This window comes from Chrysemys picta, chromosome 8 (assembly GCF_011386835.1).
Source record: "Chrysemys picta bellii isolate R12L10 chromosome 8, ASM1138683v2, whole genome shotgun sequence".
Taxonomy (NCBI): domain Eukaryota; kingdom Metazoa; phylum Chordata; order Testudines; family Emydidae; genus Chrysemys; species Chrysemys picta.
Window position 1 is genome coordinate 47,983,947 of NC_088798.1, and position 10,864 is coordinate 47,994,810.

Sequence of the window (10,864 nt, forward strand, 5' to 3'; positions counted from 1 at the left end):
GGGGGTCCTTCCGCCCCGGGACCCACCGCCAAAGTGCCCTGAAGGCCCACGGCAGGGGGTCCTTCCGCCCTGGGACCCGTCGCCGAAGTGCCCTGAAGACCTGTGGCAGAGGGTCCTTCCACCCCGGGACCTACCGCCAAAGCACCGGGTTTTCAGCAGCAGGGGGTCCTTCCACCCCGGGACCCACTGCCGAAGCGCCGGGTCTTTGGCAGCAATTCAGCAGCGGGGGCCCCCGCCAAAGACCCCAGGCCCCCTGAATCCTCTGGGCGGCCCTGGCTATTAGCCAAGATAGTGAGTGATGCAACCCCATGCTCTGGGTGTCCCTAAGTATCTAACTGCCAGATGCTGGGATTGAATGATGGGATGGATCACTCGATGATTGCCCTGTTCATTCCCTTTGAGGCATCTGGCATTGGCCACTGTCAGGATACTGGGATAGACAGACCATTGGTTTGACTCTTTATGACTATTCTTGTGTTCTTATGTAGAGGGGCTAGTGCACAACCCTGGTGGTCCTACCCCTTGTGGCTCCCCTTACTTCCCATGTGGGAGGTAGGTATAATTAACTGGCACCTCTCCCTTCCTTGGGCTTGGGAATAGAATGGATAAGAAATTTACTTATGAAACAGTTCTAACGGAACTAATCCAATGGTTCAAGCTAATGTGGAACAAGGGTGTTCACATGTAGAATTTATCAGGAATAGCTATTTTGGAATAACTGCCCATGTTGACTAGCCTTTATTCCAGAAGAAGTGTCCATATGAGGAACTATTCCAGAATGGCTATTGAAGAATAGCTATTCCAGGCAAATTCCCCATATAGACAAGCTCTAAATAATTTCACTCAGAACTAGTGAAAAGTGCCACTCCTTGTCAACACCAGTAGATTGAAACGAATTTGGAGTTGGTAGGCTAACTTGGGTTTATCTGGGGCACTTTCAAAAAAATTGAAATCTTTAAATCCCATCTCAAAGGTCATGACTGATTAACTTGAATTTTCATCCATCTGCTTCAGAAATTTAGAATAGATATGCTTTGGCTGATGTTGAGATCAAAAGCGGGTTATTTGCTTAAGTATGGGGAGACTACTGTCAGTGGAAGCTTGGCAGTGGCTTCCAATGAAGGATTTCAAAGGGCTGTATAAACACTAAGTGATATAGCCTCACAATAACCTCTAGATGGCAGTCAAGTTATTAACTCTGTTTTAGAAAACTTAAGGGGTGACAAAGCATTGTACTTCATGCTGAAAGCATGTAATTATTAAGCAAGTTATATAATATTCTGTATTGCACATTTCACACATCAACCAAAAAGATGGGAGGCAGGTGTTTTTATGGGTATTGAATTAATGTGTGGTGTATGCCTCAACTGAATTTTCATATTTCCAAATGCTCTGATTTCTTTAAAGTTTAACCTTAATAGTGAAGTGCCTGGTTTGTAAATGTGTTAAAATAAATAAAAAATGACAACATTCTTGTCAGAAATGTTACCCTAAATCACTGATATGAAGTTCCCCTTAAAATTTGTGTCTCAGAAGAAGTGAACAGTTGTTCACATTGTTCATGTAGGATGTTGTTCATGTTGACGGGATGTGTCAAACTGGATACATCATAGTGGTCAAGATTTTAAATGTTTTCCTAGAGACCATTCTTCAAAGAAGCTAATCTGGGGGCTGTTAAAGAGGGTTGTGTGCACATTCTGTTCAATTTCAGGTTATTTTAATATGATTATCTTCTAGACGTTTGGGGGCTCAGATAACCCTCAAGAAATGTGGTTGCTTATTCAAATCTATGGAGGGCTCTCCACAAAGGTCTTCCATCTGCAACCAACTTCCCCTAATAGGCTACACCTATCTGTAATTGTCTTCCAGGACCAGGAGACAAGTTCCAATGAATTGCTACCACTCTCAAGAAACCTTACAAGAATAGGAAAGGCCTGTTTTCTGTCCAAACACTGCAATTTCCTCTGTTTACAGGAGATAGGTGGGCTGCTAACTTCGTTGCTACTTCTCTTTGAGTTAAAGGAGATTTGGGTTTTGCCTTCCTCCCTCATTTTTCTGTGTGCTCCTCCTCCTCCATTATCCTGGCCACAAGATGTAAATCCAAGGCCTTGAGAAAATGGAATATACATTTTTGTGAAATTAGAGGGCATGTTTGCTGGGCAAGTTATTGATACCTCTCTCTCTCTCTCCAGTCTGTATTACAGAGGATCTGTTTTTCCAGCCCTGGCTGAGCAAACAACTACACACCATTTTCCAAATAAAAATCAAGATTACTGTTTCAGGATGTAGGCAGATTTTTGCTCACACCAAAATGCACAGCCACAGATTTAATATGAATTTGCCACCATATGAAAATAAATAACCAAACAATATAGTCTGCTATGCATAGCCTTTATTTAGTAATAATATCAAATTCTACAGTCATAATGCAGTTTACTAGCAATATTTCACTTGCAAGTAAATGTCTACAAGTAATAATTTCAGTATAATGTGCATCCAAGGCCAGGATATTGGTAACATCAAGACCCTGCAGTATTTGAGAAATGTTTTTAATATGCAAACAGGAAAGCATATCCCTTTCTTCCTCAAAACGGATCATTACACTGTTAAAGGTGCACTATTCACAATAAAAAAGGCTTAAGGCTGATGAATTATTAGTCGTCACTATTTGTATTAAAAAGTGGTGCCCAGAGGTTTCATTTAGGATTGTGGCCCGACACTGTATTGTACAAATTCACAGTAGGAGACAGTTCCTGCCCAAAGAGATGTAGCATCAAATTTCTCTTCAGAGCAGAGAATATGATTAGAAAGAGACCCTGTGTAATTTAAGACCTGCATACTTAGTCTCACAATACACTTAATCAGCCTGAACTTTTTAGGTTGCAATAATTTTTCAGTTTAAATAATACTCCCTTCTCCACAGTTTCTGGAAAGGCATAGTGCATCTTTAACATATATAAAGAGTTAATAACACACTGACCCCGGATATGTATTTTTATTATTATTATTATTATTATTGCGAAGTTTACTACATTTTGCTAAGTTCTTCACTGCCCTGTTAAGTTTTGATTTACAAGGACATATCCATCAAATTAAACACACACAAATGTATACCTCTCTCACTAAATTTTATACTAAATAAAAATTATTTTGCACAAATGCTGATAAAGATTTTTCTTCTTTTTTTTCTTGATGTAGATTACTTAGGTCTGTTAATTAAAAACAAGACCTCAGATGAAGACTGGTAAATCTTCCCACAGTGTAAAAAAAAAATAGCATGCAAAGGCATTTTCTCAAGACCTTACTTTTCATTTTGTTACCTGTAAATTTTTTTTAAATCTTCCTAAAATACTAACCCTTTGAGTTCTATGCTCTAGAAATCTGAGGGAATTGTTAAGGCAAAATTCCATTAATAGTTCAGGAAACATGCTGTGTGCCTATAGATACTAATGAGTGCCCATTTACTAAATAAAGATGAATGTGTTAAGGTACTCAAATGGTTAATTTTGTCATTATTTATCAAATTAAGGCTCTTCCTTCCAAAGATCTTTTCTCAAATGAATTTAGTTTTATTTTATAGAAAGTAGCACAAAGCCATATATATTTTAAAGTGAGGTTTCTACTCTAAAACGTGACTTTAAAACCTGCATTATGGGGGAGGGGTGTTCCATGTTTATTGTTTATCAATGACTTCAGATCAAAACTGTACAGCTTACAATTACACATTGTTTTTCTAATTGCTAGCCTGCAAATTCAATTTGGGAGCCGAGAATTAAACACATACATCACCAATAATAAAAATTCTGCAATAGGAACTCAGTTATGTTGATCATGATGCTTGAATCAAACAGAATCAAGGTTTCTCACCCAGATCAAACTCTGCATTGCTAAAATGAGTAATCAACTGGGGGAGGAGGGAGAAACACTGTAAATCAGTTAAGTATGCCTATAGAAATTTGAAACACTCCAGATGCAGAACTTCTGCATAAGAAAGTGACTTTTAAAAACAATTATTTCAGTATCGTACTTTAAATGAGAGTGTAGTAGAATAGTCATTTTGTTATCTGTTGAGCTCAACTATTAAGAAGCTGGTAACATTTATTAGTTGGTACCATTTATTATTATTTCTATTCATTATTTGTCAAAGAAGTATTTTTACATGTTCTTACCTTTAAGTGTTACCATATGTTTATTTATTTAAACTTAAATTAAAAATGCAGAAATATCTGAAGGAAAAATGTCACAATATTAGAAACTATAAACCCACATATATTTACAGGCCTCATACCTCCTGCTGAGATTTGTTAAACTTAACCTCAATTTTAGGTATGACAAGCAGCACATATACCATCTTACTGACTTACCTTTTTCCCAGATCCCTCACTCAGACAATACTGTCAGTATTGCTGTATGCTATGTTATCTTATGGTATGGGAATAACTTCTACCTGTTACAAGAATAAGTCTGTTCAAACAATGTATTTACTGTACATATGTCTCTATGAAATCTTTGAAAATACCTAGCATAAATCTGTAAAAGAATGCTGAAATATTGTCAAATCAATTTAAAACACACTGTACATAAATTAATCAATCTCCTTTCTCAAATTTCTGCCTACATTCTAGACACAAGAAAACTGCATTAACCAATGTTGCAAAGCTGCCCATCTATCCAGAATATTAATTTAATAGTCCCCTTTATTATGGAAATAATATAAACTCGATATAATTTAAAAAGAATAGAGAGCATGATCACTATACAAACTATAGAAATAGAGTCTTTAAAATTGCACAAGCTAATTTAAAATGATAATTTTCCAAAAATAAAGCCTATTAAAATCATCATACAGGTAGGTGTTGGATTATCTTTGAGAAATAGTTTCCAAAAAGAAAAAATAAGAAAAAAAAACGGTTACTAACCTTCCATAACTGTTGTTTTTAGAAATGGGTTACTCATGTCCATTCCAATGTAGGTGTGCACATGCTGCATGCACCATCGCCGGAAAGTTTTTCCCTCGGTGGTATCCTTCGGGTAGGCTATGGTGCCCCCTGGAGTCGCACCCTGATGGTGCAGTATATGGTGCACCCTGCCGACCCCTAATTTCCTTCTTGCCCGATAACTCCAATAGAGGGGTTAGGAGGGCATATTTTGGAATGGACATGAGCAACACATCTCAAAGAACAACAGTTATGGAAGGTTAGTAACTGTTTTTTCTTCTTCGAGTGCTTGCTCATGTCCCTTCCAATTTAATATCAGAGGGGTAGCCGTGTTAGTCTGGATCTGTAAAAAGCAACAAAGAGTCCTGTGGCACCTTAAAGACTAACAGATGTATTGGAGCATAAGCTTTCATGGGTGAATACCCACTTAGTCAAACGCATGACTTCCACCTACATTGGAATGGACATTAGCAAGCACTTGAAGAAGCAGAGTTTATGCTACTGTACAATTTGATTTTATGTGCAATGATGTATTTCCTGTGTTTTACAGATCAGACTAGACGATCACAGTGGTGCCTCTTCTGGCTTTATAATCTATAAAAAATCTGATCTAGTTGGTTACAAATAACTTTTCCTACAATGTGTGTGTTAAATAAATGAAAATTATTAAAGTTTTAAAATATTTAAGGCAAAATATTGTAAATAAAAGGAATGCTCTGGTGTTAGTTAATGAGGAAAGACAGCATGCTCATCAACTTTACCAACCAACCATGATCTTACTATAGTGCAGAATGAGATCAGAAGCACAAGGCAAATTGTGAAGTTAAATAGTAAAGATTGAAGACCAGAACAGAGATGGGGAAGAGAAAAAAAACCCAGTATCAGTGGAAGAACAAAACGGGGGTGAGGACAATAGATAGAACTGGCACAACTAGAGCCCTGGCTTGGGGCAGGCAGCCAACTAGCTACATGATTAAGAAGTGGAGTGTTTCTACAATGGATAACAATGGTTAGCAGAAGAAGGTGCCTTTGTAGATCAAACATAGGTAAAAAAAAAAATTCCAGATTAATTTATATACATTTTAAACCAAGAATAATATAAGGTTTGGGCTGTATAGCCTTTTAACGACACACTATTTTAGGGGCTTAAAGGAGTATAAAAATGTTGCTTATTATTACTGAACTATGTTTGTCTACAAGCTAACTGACTTAACAGGTGTTTTAGGCACCAAGTGGTTTTATGGCCAGTTACTTTACTGCTGTTTTATTAAACTGGAAGCTGAGTAGACTTATTTTTAGATTATCATTTCTATTTTTAGGATTATAGGTAAATGACACTTTTTTTTGTATTTAAAAAATACAAATGGATCTTAAATTCTTCTTCTTTATTGTAAGTCCAAATTTCTCAGTGTAAAACCCAATTCTTGACAACCTGTTAAGTTCCCTTTTAATTAACTTTTCTAAGATATAGTTTAGATTTCATTATTTTAAATTAATGTTTGATATATAATTGGTATAAAATGTAAATAAATGAGGTAGAAAGGGAAAGGAAATTTAAGAGCTGGTCTACACTACTGCAGCAAGTTGACCCAAGTTACGCTAGTTCAGTTATGTGAATAACTTAACTGAAGTCGACGTAGCTTAGGTCGACTTACCCCAGTGTCTACACTGTGCTGGGTCGACAGGAGACGCTCTCCCAACGACTTCCTTCTCTTTTCTCGGGGAGGTGGAGTACTGGAATCAACTGGAGAGTGCTCTGCGATCGATTTAGCAGGTCTTCAACAGACCGCTAGATCAACACCGCTTTCGATTGCAGCAGAGTCAATCTACTGGTAAGTGTGGACATGGCACTATTTTTCAGGAAATACTTTTCCCCTGCCCCCAATTGTCTTTTAAAGAGCTATCCAAATTGGGATCTTAAATCAAGTTGTTGTTTTTTTGAAGTCCTAAATCCATATACATATTCTTCTAGCAATGGGACTACAATTTAGGCTCTCTTGTCACTGCTCTGATCAAAAAAGCATCCTCTCACAGCTTCGAGGCAAGCTCTTGGCGTATAAAATCCATGAGCACTTGATCACCATTTCTGTATTTTACTTACATATTATGCTTCCAGTTCTCCCCGCCCGCCATTTCTTTCTCAAAGCACAAGCCTGTCACCATTACATCCTTAAATATGCACAATAGTTAGGTGTTATTCTCAGGTGTTAGGATAATGTTAGATATTTCTGAAATGCTTCCAAACCTCATTAGCCTCTTGCACAGCAGCACTTTATATTACAAACCTGGCTATTACTAAGTGTTTTTCATTCTTTAAAAACAACCCACATATGTATTCTGTAGCTATCAATAATTCTAATGAAAATCTAGGACTAGCATGTGGGTTCCTAGTGAAATGGAAATTAGTTTGAAAGCCTCTTTATTCAGGCAGGTATCAGGAAATCAAATCACACCTCTAACTGGATTGTTGCCCATTGCAGACATTTGGACATATTCACTTTGAAAAACTGAACTTAATTTCAAACTAGCTCTTAAATTTTCCTTTCTGTAATAAATCTCAGTGCACAATTATACCTGATTGTATTTTGTCTAGAGCCAAATGGAAACAAAGTGTTCCACCAATGCAAACAACAATATTAACTTGATACAGTCATCTCTCCTCTTTGGTGAAAAGGTAATTCAGTATATTTATCATAAATAATTTAATTCTAAATAAAGTTTGGCAATTACGCCTTTAGCTCACACATTTTAATAGTTTTTTTTTAATCTTACTGTAACTATTAGACTAGTTCTCACCCACACACACATCCACGCTCCAATTTGCAAATTATCTTGACCTATTCGTTCTGCAGACTAGAAACTGTTGGGTTACTGGATTTAAGACTAAAGAACGTATGCTCTATGCTCCCAACCTTAGGGTTCAGACCCATAAGCTAAAAGAGAATGAGGTGAGTGGCAATACGTCTTTGGCCTGGTCTACACTAGGAGGTTATGTCCAATTTAGCAGCGTTAAATCGAATTAACCCTGCACCTGTCCACACAACGAAGCTATTTAGTTCGACATAAAGGTCTCTTAAATTCGATTTCTGTACTCCTCCCCAACGAGGGGAGTAGCGCTAAATTCGACATGGCCATGTCGAATTAGGGTAGGTGTGGATGGAAATCGACACTAATAGCTCCGGGAGCTATCCCACAGTGCACCACTTTGTTGACGCTCTGGACAGCAGTCCGAGCTCCGATGCTCTGACCAGCCACACAGGAAAAGCCCCGGGAAAATTTGAATTCCTTTTCCTATCTGGGCAGTTTGAATCTCATTTCCTGTTTGGACATCGTGGCAAGCTCAGCAGCACTGGCAACGATGCAGAGTTCTCCAGCAGAGGTGACCATGCAATCAGAGAATAGAAAGAGGGCCTCAGCATGGACTGATCGGGAAGTCTTGGATCCGATCGCTGTGTGGGGCAATGAGTCCATGCTTTCGGAGTTGCGATCAAAAAGACAGAATGCAAAGATCTACGAGAAGATCTCAAAAAACCATGACAAAGAGAGGATACAGCCGGGATGCAACGCAGTGCCGCGTGAAAATCAAGGAACTGAGACAAGCCTACCAGAAGACCAAAGAGTCAAACGGACGCTCCGGATCCCAGCCCCACACATGCCGTTTCTATGAGGCACTGCATTCCATTCTAGATGCGGCCGCCACCACTACCCCACCACTGACCGTGGACTCTGAGGATGGGATATTGTCGACGGCCGCTTCCTCGGAGATGTTAGCGGATGGCGAAGATGAGGAGGAGGACGAGGCAGTCGACAGCGCTTACAACGCTGATTTCCCAGACAGCCAGGATCTCTTCATCACCCTCACAGAGATCCCCTACCAACCGTCCCCGGGCGTTAACCCGGACCCTGAATCAGGGGAAGGATCAGTCGGTAAGTGTTTTAAACATGTAAACATTTATTTTGAACAGAACAGGAATATTAACAATGGGTTTATCATGATTAGTTTGCCCTAGGCGCTCTACTTTTTAGTCCTTGCCAGTGCAGCTACTGGAAAAGAAGGTCTATATGTCTATAGGTCTATATGATAGAGCTGAAATCCTCATGGGACATCTCCACGAAGCTCTCCTGGAAGTAATTGGAAAGCCTTTGCATGAGGTTCCTGGGGAGAGCGGCCTTATTGTGTCCTCCGTGGTAGGAAACTTTTCCTCGCCAGGCTATCACCAAGTACTCTGGGATCATTGCCTTGCAGAGCATGGCGGCATACGGCCCTGGTTTTTGCTGGCTTTCACGCAGCATGCGTTCTTTCTCGGTCTCAGAAATTCTCAGCAGAGTGATGTCGCTCATGGTGACCTGCTCAGAATTAGGGGAATGTTACTATTGGGACTGCTTGCCTGTTCCTTTACAGAACTCTCACCGGCGGTTTACCGCCACGCGGTGGAGACGGGAGAGGGGCAGCATCCAGGGATCTTTCCCGGGGACAGCCGCGAGGGGGTGGGACAGGGGCAGAGTTCATGCTTGCCGGATTGCTGGCAGCAGGAACTGGCCAACGATAGGAGCATTGCTTTGAACGTGAAAGGAGGGCACAGCTATAATTTAAGTTTTAAGCAGCCAAAAGTCTACGGCTTACCATGTCAGCCTGCTACCCGAATTCCGCTGTCCTGCCCCGCTTGTCTGATCTCCACTGCAAGACCCCAGGCACTGAATGCGAAGGCCAAAAATTCAACCTTGTCCTGAGTGCGCATGTGATAGGTGCTGTGCACGGTCTTGTTCACAGAGAAAGACTATGTTCATTGTTCACAAAAAATTATCTTTGTGAGAAATTCACTCCCTTTTTCCCATCCCACAGCTGCGACTGTCTCCCGACCTACCCTGGCATCCCCCTCACAGAGGCTGGCGCAGATTAGGCGGAGAAAGAAAAGGACACGGGACGACATGTTCTCAGAACTTATGGGCTGCTCCCGAGCCGATGCAGCCCAGCAGACCCAGTGGAGGGAAAACATGTGGCAATACCAGCGAGCGCACAGCGAATGGGAGGAGAGGTGGCGGCAGGAAGACCAGCAGGCGACTCAAACGCTGCTTGGACTAATGAGGGAGCAAACGGACATGCTCCGGCGCCTTGTGGATGTTCTGCAGGACCGGAGGCAGGAGGACAGAGCCCTGCTGCAGTCTCTCTCTAACCGCCCTCCCCCGCCCATACCCCCCTCACCCAAAGTCCCAAGAAGGAGGAGTGGCAGGGGCCGTGAAAACTGTCTCTCCACCCCTGCAGACTGCTCATGTACCAGAAGGCTCTCATTCCCAAAAATTTGATAAGTCCTTTCCTTCTCGCCTCACCCAAGCCCCCGTCCCAGTTTCATCCCCTGTGTAGTTTCTAATAAAAGATACGTTTCTGTTAATTACTGTTTCCATCATGTTCTTTTAGGGGAGAGTGTGTTTGAAGGGGGGTTGGTAATTGAAGAGGAGAGTCACCTTTACCAGGGTACAGACACGAGGGCAGGTTCAGCTGAAGGTCACACACACATTGCAGTCACTAGGCACCCTGGTCAGTCTGGGAGGTGGTTTTCATGTTCGGGGGGGGGGGGGGGGGAAGCATGTGACTTTGTGGCAGGGGAGGGCGGATAGAGATCTTATGCTGCGGTCCTTATCCTGGATCACAGAGCCACGCAGCAGGGGATCTGTAACCGTCCTCCCCCGCCACAAAGTCACATAGCCCCCACACACAGAGTCCTGAAAAGGAGGGGTGGCAGGCTCTGTTGAAACAACCAGTCCACTACTGCGGACCACTCTAGGAGCAGGAGCCTGTCATTCCTCGAGTTTAGAAGCGTTCTTTCCATCACTACGCCCGCTCCCCACCACAGTGTGTGTCCCAGTTTCAACACTTTACCGCGAAATCCGTAATAAAGAAAATGGTGTTCATTAACTAAGTTCCATTT

General features: G+C 41.2%; 1 protein-coding gene across 1 annotated transcript; it reads left to right on the forward strand.

Annotated features, from left to right (window-relative positions):
* The first annotated feature begins 7,939 nt into the window (after nucleotides 1–7,939).
* Nucleotides 7,940–10,327, forward strand: LOC135973053 (uncharacterized). Its single transcript, XM_065554436.1, has 2 exons — nucleotides 7,940–8,864; nucleotides 9,781–10,327. The coding sequence occupies exons 1-2, from the start codon at nucleotides 8,399–8,401 to the stop codon at nucleotides 10,239–10,241; spliced, it is 927 nt and encodes a 308-aa protein (XP_065410508.1). The 5' UTR covers nucleotides 7,940–8,398; the 3' UTR covers nucleotides 10,242–10,327.
* The last annotated feature ends 537 nt before the right edge of the window (nucleotides 10,328–10,864 follow it).

What these genes read in the sequence shown, in the direction of transcription:
- LOC135973053 (XM_065554436.1), top strand. Translation starts at nt 8,399, where the DNA reads ATGAGTCCATGCTTTCGGAGTTGCGATCAAAAAGACAGAATGCAAAGA. An exon ending in ATCAGGGGAAGGATCAGTCG is followed by an intron (nt 8,865 to 9,780) that starts GTAAGTGTTTTA and finishes CCCATCCCACAG; the next exon opens with CTGCGACTGTCTCCCGACCT.